The sequence below is a fragment of the Fundulus heteroclitus genome, chromosome 18 (assembly GCF_011125445.2).
Source record: "Fundulus heteroclitus isolate FHET01 chromosome 18, MU-UCD_Fhet_4.1, whole genome shotgun sequence".
Taxonomy (NCBI): domain Eukaryota; kingdom Metazoa; phylum Chordata; class Actinopteri; order Cyprinodontiformes; family Fundulidae; genus Fundulus; species Fundulus heteroclitus.
This window is the reverse complement of record NC_046378.1, coordinates 17,897,742-17,920,003: the sequence shown is the minus strand read 5'-3', so window position 1 is coordinate 17,920,003 and position 22,262 is coordinate 17,897,742. Positions and strand designations below refer to the sequence as shown.

The 22,262-nt window shown below is 40.4% G+C and overlaps 1 protein-coding gene across 1 annotated transcript; it reads right to left on the bottom strand.

Annotated features, from left to right (window-relative positions):
- Nucleotides 1-49: 49 nt before the first annotated feature.
- Nucleotides 50-20,994, bottom strand: abhd15a (abhydrolase domain containing 15a). Its single transcript, XM_012877372.3, has 3 exons — nt 20,128-20,994; nt 3,561-3,913; nt 50-816 (listed from the first exon to the last, which is right to left on the bottom strand). The coding sequence occupies exons 1-3, from the start codon at nt 20,614-20,616 to the stop codon at nt 180-182; spliced, it is 1,479 nt and encodes a 492-aa protein (XP_012732826.2). The 5' UTR covers nt 20,617-20,994; the 3' UTR covers nt 50-179.
- Between the last annotated feature and the right edge of the window lie 1,268 nt (nt 20,995-22,262).

Here is a 22,262-nt window from a genome sequence, read left to right as displayed (position 1 = left end):
TATATATATATATATATATATATATATATATATATATATTTTTTTTTTTTTTTTTGGCAAAAGCAGACACAGAAATGCTAATTATAAAAAGAAAAAGAAAATCAGCTTTGGAGGTCTGACCATACAAACATAGTATGAATTTCCAAAACATTCCCAATAGTTCCATCTTTAAGCTTTACTCATCGAGTATATGACCTCTGCCAGTTATAAATTGCATGAATATTGTGGGAACATGCTGGCATTTGCTTACAAGTACTAACGCTGCGGTAGCGAAAGGCCCTCCCTGCCGCTGCCCCTGCCAGTCCCCTCCTCCTCGCAGCGAGCTGCTTGGCTCTCTCCTCTGCGTTGAAGAAGTCCGTGGTCGCCCTGAAGAACTCCAGCACGACTTTGTGACTCCAGTTGGTGACATGGTTGCCCGCTGTATCTGTTGCAGCCACAGAGCCATCTGCATCCAGCGCACCACTGGCCCTCCTATTGGACTGGGTGGAGAAGCCACAGTGACCTCCACGGTCTGTCAGAAGGAGGAAAAAGTGTGGGTTTGTCTCAAAGAGCTCCATTGGCAAGGAGGACTGGGTGTCTCCTCGCACCGGGTCGTCTTTAGCGCACACGCTGAGAACAGGAATAGCCACTTCGTCCACGTCTCGCAGGGGTTCGTTGCGTTCCCAGTAAGCATCCCAGCCTCCGGTAGCGCTGCAGCCACTGTTGTTCCCTGATGTAGAACCAGACTGACAGAACAGGGCCTCCTCCACGCCACGCAGGGAACAGCTAGAGAACAGAGCATCTGTGTGCACGACGTTCCCCAGTGCCGTCCTATACCTACGACATGAATATACAGGACAAAAAGCAGGACATGAAAACAGAGACGATGAGTGGAAAACTGTGATTCAATGCTGAAGAGCTGCACAGGTCTCAGATCCTCTAATAGCCTTGATTTGGGAAACTTCACCTGGGTCACGATGTCTTTCAGAATCACTAAGTTGACAACAAGCAGGCCATCTGTTGCTGTGGCAACATAATTGCTTCCCCCAATGGCCCATGCCTCTGTAATAAACGGTTTCTGAGCACCTGTATCTGACAATCCTTTAAGCTAAATTTTTAAATGCCCCTTTTGGCTAACCAGAAGGAAAAAAAAATCTATTTTTTTTTTTTAACAAAGAGATTTCTAGTGCTATTAAGGTATTTTCTCATGAGTCAAGTCAAATAAAAGGTTGTTTATTATAGTCCAACAGGAGCTGGAAAACCTGGGTAAAGGAAAGCTATGTGTTCGTTTACTCAAAGCTGTTTAAAATATATTTTATCATAGATTTCACCGATGCACTAGCCTCTAGACGGGTCCAACACTGAACCAGCAGTTGCTTTGGACTTTAATTGGTTGTTTAAATAATTCCTAAAATACATAGATTTGCCCACCGGGTGAGTTGGTCACATTTTCAGATTATTTACGCTAATAGATATCCGGCCACTGTGTAGAGAGCATTCAATTCTCAAGATGCTCATAAGATAATTACACCAAGGTAAAAAAGGACCCGAGTTTATCCTTATAGAGTAGCAGATTGTATATTTAACACCCTGTGTCTAAACACATTTGTAACACTTAAATTTTCCAATGCGCTTTAGGACATTAAAATTGGAGTGGGACATGGCATGGCACTCTGGGAGCTGAGGTTACCTGCCCCTCGCTGCTCTTGTGTGGTAAGTGCTACGAGCTTTCTACTTTTCTCCCCTTTGCAAGAACTTGGCAGTTCCAAGCGGAAGATAAAGTGTGACAACAGCTCGACTGTGACTTGAGAATAAATTACGTTTTCACAATTATGCACTGTCAATTTTTCTGGAACAATATCTCACATTGTCAGAACTGCACAGCATTTCTCAACAAAGTGAAATCTTTCTAATAAAACTTTGTTGTTGTTAGCATGCAGTTACCTCTGGTGAGATAAATGTAAACTATAATGGGCTATGTGTATAAAGTAAGTCTTTGACACTTTGACACTATTTTTAACCTAAATAAATTAGCTTAAGATATATTTTTTCAATATCAACAACTCTTGTAATTTCAAGCTTTGCAAAAGTGACCAAAAAAAAAAGCATTTAAACATCTGGTGTTGTTTTCACTAACAGATTAAATGTTTCATTTTTTAAACTGTGTTTTAAAAAAATATCTTTGCAGAGGGAAATATGGGCTGGGAGCCCTGTATAGTGAAGCAGGGGGTTGAATTTCTCAGGCTGTGGAACCGTTTAGTGCGTTTACCCGATGATAGACTCACTAGGATAGTTTTCAATTGCGATAAAACCCAGAAATATCCCTGGTCTAGTGAGGTCTCTGAAATATTTTCAAATGTAAGTTCACAATCAGTGTAGAATATTAAACCACAGACAGAAAATGTTTGACATTTATAAGGTGCAGTGGAAAGCCGAGTTGCCAAATAAACCTAAACTAAGGAAATATGTAGAATTTCAGGATTGCTTTTCCACAGCGCTTTATGTCAAATGTTTTCTTAAAAAGAGGACAGAGGTCTCTGTGCGCTCAGCTCAGAGCTGGAGTGTTACCTCTAGAGAAGTGGGTCGTTATAAAGGAATTCCTTTAGAGGACGGATTATGTAATGTGTGATGACCTTCGTTTAGTGGAAGATGAATTTCATTTTATGTTCTATTGTCTGTTTTACAGTAACTTAAGAAGTGGTTTGTTATAAAAAGTTCAATAGAGTAATCCCGATTTATTTTGGATGGCTGAAGGGGAAATGTTGGGCTGGTTCTTTGAAAATGAAATATTTTATGTTGCACGATATGTGGGGAAAGAATGGAAAATGAGGCTGACATCTCTGCATCCTGTTAAGTTGTAAAAAATTATTGGTATATTGGAAATGGTGTTGAACATATGGTCCATCCTTTTGTGTTTGTAGAATCTTATAAGCCCAGGTGTGCATGACAATTAAATAAAAATATTTCATTCATTCTTATCTTTCAGTGTACAATTATCCAGTTCAGGTTTGAGCGAGCTGAGTATGTACGATACACACCAGAGATCCTAAAATGCAGTCTCAGTTCATCATAAACTATGAAATACTGATAGGAAGCCATGAAGCACTGTTTAGTTTTTCTACTCAGTGCCCAAAATGCTGCCAAACAAATGACTTAAACACGGTGGAGGCTTATGCAACCAATGTGTTGTCAGTCAACCTGATGAGACGTTCCTGCAGTGACTCTCAACACAACGGGGGTAATTAAAGAAGTATTTCCTTTCTTACTTTGAAATAGGAGTCTCAAACAATCTTAAAGCCCTCTCTTTAAATATATAGGCCTGAGAGTAACCTCACTCGCAGATGTAACATGGTGGCAGCAACATATTAACTCTACAAGACGAAGACTTTATTTCATAATATCAGCTGAGCCTGTGCCATAGGCTCCCGTCACATGCTTGCTGATTTTAAATTCTTAAAAAGCCAGATTGCTTCGGTCCTGTCTCGCCTAATGAACCCCATTTGGTTTAACATCTTGCCTCGTGGGCTGGATGTATTGTAAAAGCTCCCTAATTATAATTCTGTTCATCTCTCCCTCCTTACCTGCTGAGACATATCTTTTGGTACAGCGCCAGCAACCACTGCAGGGGCCAACACAGCCCGTTCTCGAACCAGCTCTGGCAACGAAACACGGGTGAGAGGCAGACCGCTGCCGTCACGTAACTGGAGGATCCGCACTCCCCCAGGTAGGACAGGAGAAGGCCCGACCCCGAGCTCTCGCTAACCACATACAGCCGTCCGGCGGGCTGTCGGTAGCGAATGTAGCGCACGGCCTCTCGCAGATCTGAAGGGTCGCCGAACTGCTGCAGTTTCAGGGTGGTTAGAGGGGTGCCATTGTGGCTGCGGCGGTTGAAGACGGCAGGCAGGTATCCGTGGGACAGAGCCGATTCACATAACTGTAGAGAAACAAAGCAGAAACGGGATAAATAAATGAGCCAATGTCTCAAAAATGTGAGGCTGGAATGGTCGATAGGGAACAGTTCACAGGCTGGAGTTATTTAAAGTAATCCTCTTTTGTTGTTTTTGTGAGTATGTTCCTTATTGAACGAATGTGGCCTGGTCTCTTTGAAATGTCAGAGAATTAAACAATCCCTCTTTATAGAGCGCCGTCCCTTTTGAAACCACTAACTCAAAACAAAGTTGTAACATGCTCAGATAAAACTGAAACCAAAACAAGCCCCAGTTGCTGAGTAAGATAAAGCACATATAGTCAGAAAGAGATTATTTCTACCTTTTAAAATACATTAGCTAATTCGTTCTTGCTGCATTGTTGTTGGTCAACGTCACACAGAGCTAGAAGCCTTCGTCCTTTTGACATCATTTTATCCTTGTTTTAGTTAAGCCCTGGTGAACAGTTCAGGTTCTGGAGATACGCACAAGCCTTCCCCAGGAACCCTACAAGTTTTAATTTAAAGTGTTCAATCCCACCGCCATTCTCCTCGCCTCTGTTTGTTGTTTACGTTGTTTAAATGAACATACCTGCCACCTCTCTGCATATGTTGGATGCTGTCTCTCATGGCGCAATATGGTTCACGACTATCTTTCACTCATTACTTTACCTGATATTCTCAGGTCAACTGGCCAACATTAACAACCTGTAGATTCAGGCATTGGTACATTTTTATCTATAAGGCTATTCTTGGACTGTTCCGCCTTATTTATCCTCCTACATGTCCCTTACACAGCCCTGCCTCAGAGTTTACTCCCAGGACTTTATCTCAGTCAACACTCTGCTAGTACCATTACAACTTGGGGAAACAAGTTTTTTTCCCCTAATGGGTTCCCATTAGCTTGGAACCCATTGCAACAGGACCTGAAACTATCCATGTTGATTCCTTTAGAAGAATTAAAATGTATTTCACAGAAAATGAAGAAGTACTCCTTTAAAAGTTGCTCCTGCTTTTAGGTCATATGTTATTAGCTTATCTAATTTGAATCAAATATTTTTATAATAATAATAATAATAATAATAATAATAATAATAATAATAATAATAATAATAAAATGTTTAATAATAATAATTATAATATGGTTAGTGTTTTTGCAACCTTTTAGTTGTTTTCAGTTTGATAAAAACAAGTCTCTCTTGTAAATGAGATCTTGGATCTCATTGAGACAAGCTGTGTAAATAAAGGTTAATTTAAATAAAACAAGATTGCTGTTCACAAGCAAAAAACATCTAACATGCAAGAGCTGGAGCAGTTTTGCCAAGAGGACTGGGCACAAATCCCAGTGGCAAGATGTGGCAAGCTCATAGAGACGTTTTCAAAGCAACTTGCAGCCAACAAAGGTGACTTTCGAAACTTTATGGGGGGATGAACAGTTATGCACACTAAAGTTTTCTGTTACTTTGTCCAATTTGTTGTTCGCTTCACAATAAAATAAATGTTGCATCTTCAAAGTTGTAGACGTGCTCTGTAAATAAAATGATTAAAACTCTCAAACAATCCATTTTAATTCCAGGTTAAAACATGAAAAAAAGGCACGAAAAAGGGCCAAGGATGATGGATACTTCTGCAGACCACTGCATAATTAACATCACAAGGATTTCATCCAAATGAAACTGTTAATACTGTACTACTTGCAGTGACTACTACAGTCTGAAAAATTAGTCAATCTCCTGATAACAAGTCCTCAGTATAGTCAACATTTCCTCATGAGGCGTGGTCTCGTCTTTGAGACAGAACACCTCAAGTATCACCTCAAATAGCTGGGCTGTTGAGGAGAACGATTAACTGCACATAAAAAAATGTGGCAGTGTTGAACAGTGACTCTGACCACTCCTAGCGGCCGTAAGGGGGAAAATATCTCAACAAAATCCCAAAATCTAAAAGAAAAAAGTGTTGTCTTCCAGTGTTGCCAGACCGGACTGGTTTCTGCCCAATTGGGCATCTTTTGGACACAATTGGCTGGAAAAATAGCATTGGGCGGGTGGTTAACATTTGGGCTGCTTTTCACAACATTTGGTGAGTTTTTAGTAATAATTAAAAGGAAAATTATTGTAGTCATTGTGTGGCAGAAAAGTTAAAACTTCTACATTTTAATTAAATGTGATTTCCTTGCACGCATTTTATTAGTTCATTTATCTTGAAATGTGTGGAATCTGTCGAACCTGCATCATCAATGATTAGGCTACAATTCACAGGTTAGTCAAGTGTCACTCTGAAATGGTCAGTGTAGTTGTAAATGCCTCAAATGGGGATGAGTTCTACTGATCAGCTTAAAAACATTTCATGGCTGTGTGTGAAATACAAATGTTACATTGGGCACACTGTGAGAATTGTGCAATGTTTTCTCTCTACTTTAGGGCTCTTGAATGCTAATGGAGTATTCTTTATTATGTGTGTAATACTTTTTTTTTGGGGGGGGGGTATTTTATCTTGTCTTTGGGCTGGAAAATATCAGTCAGATTTGGCAACACTAAGTGTAATGCTGTGTCCATTCAATTAACTCAAAAGTCAAGCGTAAGCACTGTGGTAAACTGATGTCAGGCTGAACACCGACAGAAGTAACCATTCATACTAGGAGAGGTAACTACATCAGCTGAGGAACACAAGGATCAGAACAAAGTAGTGTTCCCTTCTGCCTGCAAGTAACCTAAGTTTCTTCCATTTGGCTGAGTTTCAGTGCTCAGTTCTGTTTGTTGTGCTCCTAGCTGCCTAGTTAACTCTTCTAAGCATGAATGTTTACTCCAGTGTTGACTTCAGTGCTCATGTTACCAACAGAAAGTAATGGCTGCTTCCTGCTCACTGTCGTTTTGCTCCGTTGACATTTGTATTTGTTTGGAAATAAGTGTGAATATCCATGCTGCAGCAGTCGCACTAGCGGCGGTGACCACAGCCGTCTCTGAATAAGTAGGCTGCGCTACGAATATATGACTCAGTGACCCACCCCCTTCTATCCGTAGTTGGCTAGCATGTCACCTTGACAACCCGAGATAGAAATAACACAAAGTTGGTCACTCTGATGTAAAAAAAAAAAAAAAAAAAACCCAAAAATAAATAAATCACAGCTTCCAGTCCAGCATGGGTACGGCCCCCCAATGGCCGTGTGTGCATGTACGTCCACATGAATAGCTCCCACTCAGGGCTTAGCCCCTCCCCGCTCATAAAATGCCACTGATATGTTCACATGAACACGATCAGAACCCATTATTGCCACAGAGAAAAACAACGGTCTTTGGCAAAGAACTGGTGAGACAAGGAAAGAGACAAAATGAAGGATAAACATTGGCCTTGTGTTTCCAAAGTGGAGAGCATTTCGAGGGCAGAAGCAGCTCCAGTTTGACTCAGAGCTAGCTTTTGTCCTCCTGGACAGGTAAGTGACAACATGAAGTGAAATGTTGTGTTTTGTGGGTATTACAGTCTTGTTAGACTTGTGTTGCTATGCTGGTCTGATTCAGTGTAATGCTACAATTGTGACATGTGGGTTAATTGGTGGAGTTTGACCAGCAATGGGTCAGGCATTGCTGTTATGAGTGGAGAGTAGCTGCTAGCCCAGCTAACAAAGATAGCATTGATTAATGCAGCCCGGCGTGAGCCTCGCGTACATTCAGGGCAATCTTTCTTCGACAAAAAATTTAAAATTAGGTGTGGCTTATCACACCTCTGGTTTTGGTCTACAGACATTGCTCAACACCTAGAGGTGAAACTTCGCTTATAGTTCCCTTAAGAGTTGCTCCTACACTCCTGGCGAGGCGAGGAATCAAAACCGTCTGACAAGCTGTCAATGACCTGCAGCAAAACATGGTAGCTGTAGCCAGTGAGTTTTCAGTTTTTACAGTAAGGTACACACTAAGCACTGAAGAACTGAATTTCTGATCAAAGCGTACACCACTTCTGACCCAAAAACATAAGAAATGTCAGCACCAATTTGCTTCTAAACCAATAAGCCAAAGAAGTTTTAGGCTTCTGTTCTGTGGACTTTTGAATCAAAACTAGAATCAGCAATTTGTATGGAGAAGGCAAAGTGTAGAATGGGTTAAAAAACAACAACAAATAAACAAAACAAAACAAAACACTATCAACAGTAAAGCATGGTGGCTCAGTAATGCTATTGAGCAGCTTTGTTTCCGCTGTCACTGGAAACCGGCAGCATGTAAAAGTTCAATAAAACCATGATGAATATATCTGATGAGATTTGAAAAAGGTGACTGCAACTTGCAAACCCAAGAGTTTAAATGAACTGGAGGCCTTTGCCAATGCAGAGTATCTGGCTATTCATAGCTGCAGCAAGTCATAACAGCAGAAACTGTTGTTGTTAATGGCAAACAGCTGCTGATCTGTATATTCATTGCCGAAGACACCTGGGTGGTTGAACCATTTTAATTGGACTGTAGCTGGATGACTTTTATTTCAACACTTAAAATTTAAGAATTCCGCAAAGATAACTGCATAATGGGTGTCTGCAGTTTATTAAAACTATAACCTACTTTAATACAATGCATTTCTTATACTTTATAACTAATTGAAGAATTACGAGCTGATGGTTGCTCATACTAAAAACTGTTCTGTTGGAGGTTTCTTTCTAGTATAAGGGAGTGGTTACTTTGAGGATATTACACGTTAGACAAGTCCACAGTCCATCGCAGGAAAACACTAAAAAAAAATCAGAGTCAGACCTCAGAGCAATTTAGAATAACCTTGTGATGTGCTGGCCACTTGTTCGGGGTGTACATGCCTCTGGCCCTGGAGATGGGCATCAGGTATAGACAGTGGATGGATGGAAGCAACAACACATTATTTTACATATTTTTAGACTGTGAGAGCTAGCTGGAGTACCCTGAGAAAAACCCTGCATGCCAGTGGAGAACATAACTCCTGGAAGAAAGATCCCAGGACAGATGTTCTGGCTGAAAAGCAAACAGTGCTAATAGCTGTGCCACCAAGAACCCCTAACCATCTATCCGTCCATCCATTGTCTATATCTGGACAGTTTATCTTTACCTAGGAATAAGCCCATCCCCTCCAATCATTGAGCAAGAGGTGGGGAACCTTCTGCACAGGTCCCCAGTCAATCACAGGATGGTACTACCCCAGTGACAGATTATATGCACCATACACCTTTTTTTTACATGTACGAAAAACAATGTGAAAAGACAGTATGGACTTATTTGACACACTGTAACTATGTGTGTAGTTTTCATTAAATTCTTATCACTAAATAAAAAAAAAATTTGATCAAAAGCCATATTCACACTTTAAGCCCACTTGTGGTATAGCCCCCCCCCCCCCCCAAAAAAAAAATCCTAAAGAAAAACAACTACAAAACTTTTTTTTCTTAGATTAGAGTTTGAGAAAACTGCAATTTGATTTTGAAAAGGCTGCAACATTTTGCTTCATATTCAAACAGAGGAGGTGAAAAATTATAACCTGGTATTCTGTAATAAATTACACGTCATAGTAGGCCGCTATCGTTTTTTGTAATTCAAGCCCACAATAAAACAAAATAAATTAAACTGACTTGTGCAGATATAAAAAATGTAATTTCAAAGCCATTTACAAGAAAAACAGGTCCAATTTATATCCAGTGATAGATAATCCCATTAAGTCTAAACATTTTTTCAAATCCATCAAATTTTAATCAAAGTACAATCTCACAGTCAGAGTCATATCTACCTGTACACAATCTTTTTTTTATTCACCAAAAGTGTGTCATTAACAGGATACGGTTTATTTTGCGCATATCAGCTGACAGATTTGGGAAAGAAGTTACGCTTTGCTTCGTTTCCACATAAATAGACCTGAATGATGGGGAAGCAGCAGAATCACTGGATCAAACACTGACAGCAGAGATCAACTGCAGCAACAACTAATGCTTAGAAGGAGATTTACTCTGCTCGCCACACGACAAGGCAGGGTCAGTAATGCGCAATAATAAGCTGTTATCATCGATCATATACTCACTCATTAGCTTCTTTTCCCTGAGTAGGAGGAAATCGTTGTTATTCAAGTGCATCACATGAGCAGAAGGCATATATGAATATGAATCTCTGCAGACTTCAGTTTGAATTCCCGAAAATGTGGAGCAACATTATGTCACAGTTTTGACAGTCTGCTTGAATCTGCTGGCTGAGACGAGACAAGAAATCCAAGTGTGAGCTGTTCCGGTCCTGCTAATGTCTGCCAGCTGAGGTATTAATCCAGCCACACAAAGGAACACCCAGCACCAGCACACTAACATGAGCAGAATGAGCGATGAGTAAAACCAGCACCGCAGTGGATCCAAGGCATACCTAGAGGATGATTTGTTCTTTGACGGGGAAAAGAAACTTAACCCCCAACAAGAATCTGGTCTGCATATGCAGACACATGAACCGTGAAGATCCTTGCACATTTCATGCAATTTTAATATTTATTCATTTTAAAATTGGAAACCAAAAAAAAAATTAACACTTTTATTTAGTGCACCACGTTTGGATACTAACTTGAAAATAACACTGGATTCAGCAAGCAAGGTTGGTTCCATTGCAGAAAAAGTCAAAATAAACAGCAGTTGCTTCAGCAGTTTTCTAACAGAGCTGATTAAATGTCAGGTCAGTGATACATTCCTGAAGCAGAGACTCCATACTGGACCAAACTCCCTGCTCTGACCATACAGCTACAGAAAGTTACCAGCGGCTTCCTTTACAGACTAGTAATAACTCTTTCAGTTCAGGTTTAATATGAAGAGTCATTTCTTGCAAGACCACATTTTTAGAGTTTAAATCAAATGACATCAACAAACCCTTGAAGGCAGCAAAGCATCAGAGAGCGAAAAGATGGGCTCAGTTCACTTTGTCTAAATGCTCCTCCATAGGCACATATTTATTGCACAGACTGTTAATAGTCATTTCAGAACTAACAGACAAGATTTATTTTATTGTGCCAGTAAACTGGATTTGCTAAGATCCATCAAGGAACCCATCAAGGATGGATCCTTGATGGGTTCCAGGTTATTGACTCATGGGTGAGACACACTAACTTGGTTTGAATTTTGAAGGCAGTTATGTTCTTCAAGATGTTAGATTATCCACCTTTCGTTACCTTTATCAAAGGCTTAAGGTTTACTTGTCAGTATAAACAAAAAAAAAAGACAAATTTTCTGTCTTATTTTGCTCTTTAGAAGCATTCCAAGAATGCATTTAAAATTAGATGCACCCAGTTGACATCATTTGTTGTCAATTTGTGATCTCAGATTTTTGTAAAGCTTCCACCTGCTGATGTGGATTTTGGTTGATTCAAATTACTATTTGAGAGCTATAATAAGAGGCACCAATAAATAAACATAGGATTAATTTTCATTCTTGAAATGAAAGGAAAAGAAACTACAAAGGATAACCATTGAAGTTGTCATATTAGTTAGCACAACAGAGTGAGGTTTAAGGCTCAGAAGGAAACAACAGAGCACCTTGGCTGTGAGTCAATCAGCCTTTCCAGCCTGAATTAACTGCATACAAGTCAACGTGACAAACAAAATCCACTTTCCTTTAAAAAGTTTTTTTTTTTATCTCTGTGCTTCTTCTCGTTTAATTTTTAAATGCCTTTGTGACTGAGAACCTGAGAACCTTTCAGACTTCTTTTCTCTATAACTTCCACACTGAAGAGCATTGCTGTCATTGTAACCCAGTAAACTGCATTCACCGATCATAAAAAGGGTCTGGGTGATCAAGCCAAAAAAAATCAGCAGTTTTGCATTACCAACCAATTTCTTTGGCTCAAATTGCAGGAAGGAAATTGATAAAAGGCTTTCCCAAAGTACAAAACATGTTCAACAAGTCTGTATAGTATTAGTCTTCAATCATAGATTTTACTACATGTTTTGTTATAAAACTGACCAAGGCAAAGGTGACATACTGTCAACCAGGTGGTTAATGTAGAATTTTATTTTAAAAAAAGATGTTGTTCTTGTTAAAAAAACAATAACTCATACTTAGCATCTGTTAAAGGTGTGGTTAAATATCTTTTGATCCATTACACTCATTAAATAGCTGTGCCAAATATCCGGCCACGTCCTGTTTTTAACAAATAGCATAAAAAATAGAAGTAAACTGTAATTTTCCCCATGTCTCCAAAAGCAAAATTCACTGCATTCTGGTGCCATTCAGTCACATTATTTTAGAGACCAAACTGTGACCTTTAGAAAACTAACAACAGGAAATGACAGATTGTGAATCTTGTTTCTGGTTTCCATGTGAAATATAGACAACAGGAGGGATTTTGTCACATTACAACCAAAATTCAATGTATTTTATTGCCGATTTATGTGGCAGACAGACACAAGGTAATGCATAACGGAACTGGAAGGAAAATAATGCATCAATTTAAATACTTTTATGCAAAGATGTCTACAAAGTGTGGAATGCATACAGTATGTATTGAGTGAATATAGAATAAACAATTTGAGGCACCACTATTCACTGCAAGTATTAAGCAATACGTTTCAACCTTCTTCGCACATAGCTTTAAATTTGCACTCATTCGTTTTTGCAAACTAACTCAAATTTAGTCAGATTGAATCAAAACTATTGCCTCGTATTCTTGATCGGAATTAGGTCTGGACTTTGACAGAGTCATTTTAAAACATTAACAAGAGTTTTCCTTTAAGCCCTTAATTCTCTAACCAGTTCCAGTCTCCTGGCAGTATAACAGCATTATTACACTGTCACCACCATGTTTGCAGATGGAAATGGTTTGTTCAAGGTGACATGTTGCATTCGTTTTCTGCCACACAGCATTTTTGGGTATAGGCCAAAAAGTTTTATTTTGGTCTCATCTGACCAGGGCACCTTTCTTCTAACCTGACTCCAGCCATATGGATTTCGCTCTGCTTAGCAGCGACCCACGGCGCTTTGCCGCCTGTCTCCCCCCCTCTTCCTGTCAGCTCACTGTCAATAAAACGCGTGCCACTAGAGCCGCAAACACATTTAAAAAAAAAAAAAAAGTTTATTTTTTTCCTGCGTCAGTCTCAGCGTCACGGGTTAGCTTCGGTGTGAGTGGTTGAAATAGCACGTCGATAAAGATGACAGACAAGTGGCTTAGCCAATCATATGCAAGGATTTTTGATAAGGCCCAGCCTTCAAAAAAGGCAATTCCTATGGAGATGTCCCAGATGGATGTGAGTGGAGCTAGGCGGAGCAGGTTACCTTTCTTCTACAGCTCAAGTCAAATACCCTTATAGAGTAAAGACTCTCTATTGAAAGCAGAAGTGTATCAGCGGTCATCGTGATAAGTGCTGTCTGAATAGTGCACTCGGTAAGGAAGGAAGTAGGAAAAGAAGCCTGTCAGCCAGTTTGGGACTTTGAGTGGACTGTAATGCCTTGGTGTGTTTGAAGTTCTCCTTTCCACTGGATTGAATGTTGCATGTAACAGTTCTCTGTGAGAAGTATAACGTACAGGTTTATGACCAAACCTATAGAATCCCAGTAAAACCCATTGAATGTTGTGGTTGTTGTGACAAAATGTGTGTTGAATATCAAGTGGATCTAAATACCAGTAACCTGGTAAGCCAGACGGATTTTGTGTAGCACTCTCCGTTCTACACATTATTAATCTGGGCCTGCTTGCATCGAATCCATTCGGGGAAAGGAGGGACATTCAGCGGAGCTTTTCAAGCTCATTGGGCAAAGCGACACCTAGGCCCACCTACCAAGGGTTGGTTTTAGCCAGTCACGATATTAGATGAAAGTGTTGTAAGCAGCAGGCGTCAGGCGAAACCACAACTAGTTACGTTGGTCAACGCACTTCTTGCTCTTCTTCTTTCAAAGAAGGAATCGTGCGCTCCCATGTTAATTTTGGTTTCGGTTGTGGGCAAGGCAGCTCTTGCTTTCATCACAGCTAGCATGTACCGCCTTCAACCATAATACTCTAGCGTGATTGACTTGAATCGTTCTTTGGTTCGGGCCGAAACGATTTAGACAGGAGTGGGACAAGATGGATTCTAGTGTCTTTGGGGGATGCACAAATATCGCGAGAATTCAGCTTGAAGGCAAGATTAAAATACTTGTGCAAAGCATTGAATTGGATACCCATAATTCGTGGTGACTAATGAGACAGGTATATCATGCCACTTCTTGTATTCATGATGAAACAAGCCTGGAAGGTTTTTTTTCCCCTCTAGAATTGCATCCTGGGGTGATACACTTATGACTACCAGTAAATCTTTCCTACTTTAACTGTACTGAAGCCAGGCTAAAACTGCATCCCACTAGAGATGCAATCAGTTAAAGCAGCTTTCGCTCCGCTTGGACTATGAAAGGACAAATAGTTCAGGGGTGCATTGCAAAAGATCCCTACAATATACAACTATTATTGTCTGTGCCTTTAACAAGAAAACAATGCTTAACAAGAAAAGCACAAACAATGGGTAAAGCACATCAAATTCATCTTAACTAGGTCATGATGTGCTCAACAAATCCACTCTGTCAGGAAGGGTGTTAATAATGTAAGGTGAGACGGGTACAACAGCTGGATGTCTGCTGGCAGGGACATTTGAAGGTTTTAAAATTACTTCTCTCAACAGTGAACGCTTGGCTCCTTCCTACATGTCTTTCCACACCTTCATTATAGCGCAATTCCTCCAGTGTGACGTCTTTAAAGATGAGGATGAAAAAAAAAAGATTAAAAACTGCTGAAGAGAATGTCTGGGAAAATTTATAGCTTTTTTGGCCCCACAGTCAAAGTTTATGAGGGTAATGGTTTTCCATTATCTCCAAATAAACACAAAACATCAAGGAGCTACACAAAATTGTGACACATCAAATTATTTCTGGCAAAGAAAATTGAAGAGTAACTGCTGGCTGCATTGAAACTATTTTTGAAGGGTATGACGGTACTTCAGAGAGATAGTGACATTATGGTTTAGCTGGTTTGTGGGTTCCTTCTGCAGTTTTTGTCTCGCTTCAGGTGCAAGATGCTTTAGGCTTTTTTTTAATAAGCACTGGACAAATTCTCTAGCTTCAAGCAGACACACTTGCATATTATCAGCGACCCGCTGGTGAACTGTGCATTTAGGAATGTGAAAACCTGGGCTGGTTGTAGTTCTAGAGGTTTAGTGGTTGTCCATCAATTGGGTAATTTTTTTTTTTTTTAAGATTAACAAGACTTTACCCAACCGCTTCTTGTAAAAGGTCATTATATTAATCTGTGTTATATAGGACTTCTATTAACGCATACTGATAGCATTGAGTAACTTATTGTCATTTCTGGCAAATATTATGACACCTTTGAAAAACGAGCACCACATCTTTTGGTCTGAGCTCCTTGAGACATTACCTACAAAAGGAAAAAGTAAAATCAAAAACTAGAACAAAAAAAAAAAACCTGGATTAGCAGTGATTAAATTGTTTTGAAAAGTGGCTACATTGCAATAAAGACTTTCCTTCAAAAATGCACTTCTTGATGCATGTGTGGCTTGGGTGTACATGTGTAAATACTTGTAATTTGATGTTTTGAAGTAGACACATCTGCAAATCGTACCCAGGGAGGAACCAGACTTGTGGACTGTCCAAAATTATCTTCTATACATTTTATCTATATTTTGGCTGATTTCTTTCAATGTCCTCATGTCACACAAGGACATAGTGTGTTTGCTGCCTTAAGATACATCCAGATTACTATGGTTAACGCAAACGTTGTGAATTACCCTATCAGAAGCGTACAAAGCCATGACATCATCACATGGGCTTTCCTAAATTGTTTAAATGTGTAGAAATCTTGGTATTTTTACTATAAACTTCTGACTCTGAAGAAAATAGTCAGACTTATTAATACCTTTCATTTCTAATTATTCTTGCATTTATCTTATAGAAACAATTGAATCTTGACATAAACCAATAATATTTTAGTCTGATCTAATGTCAAACACTGAGGACAAAGGGAGCTTATGCCATTTTGCACAGTTTATGTAAACAGCTGGTTTCCGCTGTAGCTCAGCAGCACTGAGTTGTATCCTGTGAATGACAAGGTATGTCTGTTCATCATGGAACTATGAGCTGTTTCAAGCACCATTGTGATGGAGAGGAGGGTGTCCGAGGTTATCCAAAATCCATCTGCCTGAAGGCAAAAACAATACAAACCCTAAATAGACTTACCCATAAGGGAAATTAAGCATAAACAGAAGAATAACTCCCTATATATTAGTGCAGACCTGGCATACTTGTTTTACAGAGGTAAATACAATGTAGCTGCAAATCTAATGTCTCATCTGGCTCTAAGCCCAACAGCAAATTCATGTATTTCCTTGGATTTTTTTTAACCTCTTACCTTTATCAAGGTGATTATGACTACAGGATACATGCCAAACTGTATTAAAGTTCTTCTCTTCTGTCTTCATTTGTTCAAATTCAGGTTCGTACTATGGTGTTTCCTCAAACTGTTATGCAGATAACCCTCAGATTTATGTCCCATTAACAAAGAAAAATGGATTCTGTGCTACATAACTGGTATAGTGTCTTTACGTTACAAAGAACTGGATGGCTCTCCACCCCATAAAATGCAATGAAAGTAAAACTGAAGTTGTGTTTTTGGTAGCGCAGGTGAAACTCCACTGAGACAAGCATCACTAACCTTGGCTTAAAGGCTGCAACAAGCTTGCATTTGATAATCGGATCAGGTCAGTCGTCAGATCAAGATTTTAACATTGGAGACTACAATAAAACAATTTTTTTTTCTCAGAAGCACTTTGAGATTGTAATTCACGCATTTGACACCACTCGCCTTGATCCCTTTACACTTAATGTAGGAGTTAGTGAATATGAGCACATTACCCATATTTTAGCTTCGCTCCTCTGGCTGCTGGTACATTTTGGGATTCATTTTAAAATCCTTTTACTTGTTTTTTAAGCCCTCCATGGTCTTGCCCCATCCGTTCTTCCCTACGCACCCTGCCATTCTCTCAGGCTAGCTGATCAGCTGCACCTCAGAGCTCTAAATACTAATGCCTCTTTTCCACAGGATCCACTTGGCCGGGCACTCGGCTCCGCCTGCTTCAGCTTTTATATGCAGAGGGGCGTGCTAACAACCAATTATTCTCATTTTACACACAATGAAAGCTCTTATGCATTACATTGAAATGACTGTTGTCATTTCAGCTTTTAACTTTTTGCTCTCTCTCTTTTTTTTTTCTTCATAGTAGGGACAACTGTGACATCATCCAGAGAAGACAGCTCACCGGCTATTATCATCTAATGTAGAACAGATTACTGGATCAATGTGTGCTTCTGTGCTTATTTGTCTCTCTTGTTGTGTCTCTGCTCTGTCTTCTGTAACCCCCAGTCAGTCGAGGCAGATGACCGTTCATACTGAGCCTGGTTCTGCCGGAGGTTTTCCTTCCCGTTAATGGGGAGTTTTTCTTTCCACTGTCGCTCCATGCTTGCTCAGTATGAAGGATTGCTGCAAAGTCATGGACAATGCAGACGACTCTCTCTGTAGCTCTACGCTTCTCCAGGAGTGAATGCTGCTTGTCGGGACTTTGATGCAATCAACTGGTTCCCTTATATAGAAAATCTTTGACCAATCTGTTTAATATGATTGAATTTGACTTTATAAAGTGCCTTCAGATGATAAGTTTCATGAATTGGCGCTATATAAATAAAATAAAATAAAATTTAATTGAATTGAATTAAGGTTTGTCTCTAAAAAGTGTTTTGGTTGAAAAAGTTGTTCACGGCCCCTGATAGAACCACTGTGTGCGGGAACAAGGAGAAGGCAGAGAGCAGCTGCTCTGTACAGCAGATTGCCAGCATCAGATTTAACCCAAGGAATACTCCACCCAATCAGAGCAGTGTGAATATCCAATCTTTAAAATTAGTTTCACTGCAGTCAAAAGTTTGCGATTCTGTGCTTCAAAATCCCTATCGTCGTCATCGCCATGCCTGAGGCAAAAATAAAGCCCTAAATTTTCACTCCGTGAGGCAAACTTTGGAGTAGATTAGACACTGGATTAGAAGTTGAATAAGAAAAATATGTATGCAAAATTATGAATCGCTGGAGTTCAGACCGGTCGTTCTTTAGGAAATTCTTGAATTCTGTATTAAAATGGAGCAGAAGATCGCAGCCCACATATCTCTCTGTCTGTAACAGACAGACACAAGTGTGTATGCCTACACAACACGAGCCCCCTTTATCTCTGTGCTGCTCGTGCACTCGCTTACGCTGATCCCTTTTCTGCACGGTGAATCTCACCAGTGATAGACGCAATCTCAATTGTTTCTCCAGAGTCTTTCAAATGTGACCGGATGACAACATCACAAACAGAGAGCACGAAGAACAAAGAGGCACGGATCTGTCTGAATGAGAGGTTTCTACTGCACCAACACATTTCCTCTGATTTTTTATAGCTTAATTTTGAGCACGTCCACGTTTAAAAACATCACCCATGTAAAGCTGGCTCTTTTTTTAATGACACGGAGTTGACAGGGAGCCTGTGACAGATATGCACATAGAGGTTAAGAGCATGAAATGAGGCATGTTGCCAGGTGCCCTGAGCAGTGAAAGCGCCCAGCCGGTGCACTCCTGGGCTTCGCAAGTCAAGCGATGCTTTGTAATCCCTCACTCAATTACCTCTGTCGGTCTATTGAAAGGAGCTGTTGAAAGACTGTCGCTGCATCTGCTCTCTTTCCTCCAAAGATGCTCGGCTTCATCCAGGCAAGCTGCCGTTTGCCCAAATGGCAGCTTGGGATGCTGGCATCTTTCAGAGTAGCTTCGACAAGATGGCATGAGTCTCTATTAAATTACGCTTTTCCATCAGTCAAATAAAAAACAACAACAACAACAACAACAACACAATTTCCTGTACTGCTGTTTTTTTTCCCTTTCTTCTATTTCAACAGTAACACATTCGACTGTGCAAAAATGTAGACATGATCCTGTTAGAATTGACAATAACAAAATTACACTGAAATCAAACATATTTTTAACATTATGTTGACATGCCATTTTCAGCCCCTTGCAACAGTATTTACACTCATTAAATTAGATTTAAAAAAAAAATCCAGACTTTAGTCTGATACCCCTATCTATAATTGAGTGCAACCAATTATTCAGCTGTTGCCTAATCAGTAAATAGACCACACCTATGTAAGTTAATCTTGATATAGCCCACAATCATATTTATTAAACTAGAATACACATTTCTGAGAGTTTATTTTTTATCAGATTAAAAGTACTTTCTGAAAAAACAACAACCTTTAAGCAGCTTTTAAACATACTTTTCTGCATAAAAATGTTGCCTTTTTATTGGTCTGGAGCAATATTCTATACTTAAATGCTGTTTTTCTTTTTTTTTTGTTAACTGGAGGTGGGAACACAAACAAAATGAACAGAAATAAAGGCTTTTAAACATCATCAGCCTGTGTTAGTCTATTTTATGTGTCTCCCTTAGTGAACTGAGTTACTGAAATAGATCAACTTTTCAATAATATTCTAAGTTATTGAATTTGACTGTTAATGTAGCTGTTCTGTAAAAGGCCTCGGCATCTTGAAGAAAGGGAAGCGCAACAGAAAGGTCAGGGAGAATATTGTGGAGAAGTGTAAGTATAAAACAATATCCCAAACTTTGAATAGCTCACAGCCATCTCATCAGTCAGTCCTCTGTAAATGCAAAGAGGATGCATGAATTGCAATGCCACTAAAAGCACAGAGCCCAACTAAACTGACAGACTGGACAAGCAATGTATTAGAGAAGCAAAAGCCCAAGATAACTCTGGAGGAGCTGCAGAGATGCACAGCTTCTGTGGGAGGATCTGTGGACAGCCCATCAGCCTGACAGCAGTCCACATATTTGGACTTTATGGAAGATTTGCAAGTAAAACAAGCTGTTAAAAGAAAATCTCACCAAACAGTCGTCTACAGATAGTCCTTTAGGAGAGACTGAATATGTAGAGAGTGGTGCTCAGGTTAGATGAGACCAAAACTTTTTGGCCTACATGCAAGACGCAATAAGTGGAGGAAAAATAACACCGCAAAGCTCCCTGACGCGTCACGCCCTGCGCTTCAGTTATTTAGCACAATCTGTCGGTTCACCTCATCAACTTTTAACCTGTTGTTAGTTTGAGACACGGTTGCAGTCTAATTTAGTCAAAGACCGAGTGTTTTATCGTTGTTGTGCAACAGAAGTGTGGCGTTTTTTTTACCTTAATCACATTCCTGGTGATCTTCCCGAAGGAGTTGGGGATGATGAGCAGCACCGGGCTGGTGGAGTGGCTGGAAGTCCGGCGTCTCCTGTGGTAGGACGGCACAGCCCAGTCCAGGGACACCAGCCCGTCGTCGCTCAGCTGCAGGTTGTCCCGCACGAACTGAACCGGGCTCTCGCACGGCCAGCACGCCTCGTAGGCGCTCTGCAGGAAGGCGCTGGCTCTCCACGTCCAGCCGTCGCAGGGAGAGAACCGGCCGAAAGTCCTGCAGTGCTTCTGGAGGTACTTGGCCAGCGCGGAGGGCTTGCATACGAGCGCCACGGTGCGTGTTTTCTCATCCGCGCCATCAGCCACCTCCGCGCACACCGAGCCGACACTGTCGCCGTCGGCTGGCAGCTGCGAACAGCCCGGTTTCTGACGGAAAGCATCGAGACCAAACACATAGACCACCAGGATCGCAACACAGAAAGCCACAAGCCATTCCAGCATTGGCGCGGTCTGGAGTAGGAGGACTACGCGAACACTTTTACAGCTCGATCTTAAACTGAAGTCTACATTCACGACTATTTCTTATATGCAAGGCAGCTGTCATTCTTTCACTTTTTTCCCCCCTAATCGTGTCAAAAACTGAAGATCAGTCCGCTAAATGAGGCGTCTACTTCCCCCCTGAGCCAGCGCGCACCGGCCGGTCCATCGCAGACAAACGGCTTTAAGATCCTGTTCTGATTCCAGCTCGACTTCCTCTCCGGTAGCAGTTTGAGATCAATGAGGCGGATCTGTTCACAGTTTCACACACGCAGCTCTGGGAGAGTGGGTCGCTTAAACCTACAGTGCCCCAAACTATGACTAATGTCTGAGATCAGAGCGCGCAGTGCGTGTTGGAAACGCCCCCCTCTCCACCACGTCCATCCCCTCCCTCTGACCGAACAGGTACGCCTCAGGATGTTTTATAGCTTCCCCATTAAAATGGGCAACTTCCAACAACAAAGAGTGTTATTAACTTCTCGGCACTTCCAAGAAAACATTGAAATAAGCAGTAAAGCCACTTACAAATCAGCGGCAATGAGTTCTAAATACTTGCTAAATAAATTTTCCAACCTGAACAATCGTGTGCATTACTCCACTGAAGATACAAAAATAAAACCATGCGCATTTTTTTTTTACATATGCACTGTGCAACGTGACCTGCTGATTGCAAGTCTTATGCAACGGTCTCTGCACATTTTCTCTATTTTCTAACTTTTTGTTCGAGAAATGGGCTGGGGGCAAAATATATTAGCAATACTTGCATATGTGGACACAGAAATCAATCCTGTAATATGAGATATTTCTTAACAAAGTGTTGATGTGTTTCTTTGTCAATTTGCATCTCAGACTCCCATATTTACATATCTAAAAACAGCATCAGTAAATGTCGAGAGTAGATAAGGGGAACCATTTAGATCTGTTCCTTCTGTTTTTTATAAATGAAAATCTAACGTGAGGCATGCATTTTATTTTTTGTACTCTACCCATTTTAATCTTCTTAAAGGGGACACGTTGTTATGCCCTTATACATACTGTTGTGTACTTGGAGTCTCTAGGAGTGCAGGAAGTTTTGACGTGTTCTGTTCAGGAGCTGCGTAGATTTCTTTATATTTTCTTTGGGTTATATTTGTCAAGCCGTTCAGTTTTCTCTGATTGCTATTATGATGTTTGAACAAATATGCCACAGTATTTGCTGAGGAACCACTGAACAAGGATATCGACTTACAGCTTTCCAGTCTTGCAAATCCACCATTTATTTATTTCTCGTCCAAGCTGAAGGATGTTGGCGAAGCCACCGGTTGTTTACTACACCGTCTCCCAGCATATTACAAAAATGTCCGAGCAGGGTGAAGTGGAACCTGGAGTGAGGCAGGGTGTGAAATTCCTCCTTTAGATTTAAAGAGACAGCACCAAATTGAATTGTTCTCAGACACACCTCAGAACAGGGGTTGAAAGGGGGGATATGGGGGTAAAATCAGCAAAGAATTCAGACCAAAAGCATTGCAACTCCACTTGATATAGACCACAACTGAATGATTTCAATGTGAAAATGAAGAACTGAAAAGCATGATATGTCCCCTTTAAAACATCAGGAGTATGGCTCTGCT

Bases quoted from the DNA above. Each gene is read 5' to 3' on its own strand.
- abhd15a (XM_012877372.3), bottom strand. From the start codon at position 20,616: ATGCTGGAATGGCTTGTGGCTTTCTGTGTTGCGATCCTGGTGGTCTAT. The intron at 3,914-20,127 runs GTAAAAAAAACG...GTTTCTCTACAG, and splicing joins TCACCAGGAATGTGATTAAG to TTATGTGAATCGGCTCTGTC. The intron at 817-3,560 runs GTAAGGAGGGAG...TTCATGTCGTAG, and splicing joins CAAAAGATATGTCTCAGCAG to GTATAGGACGGCACTGGGGA.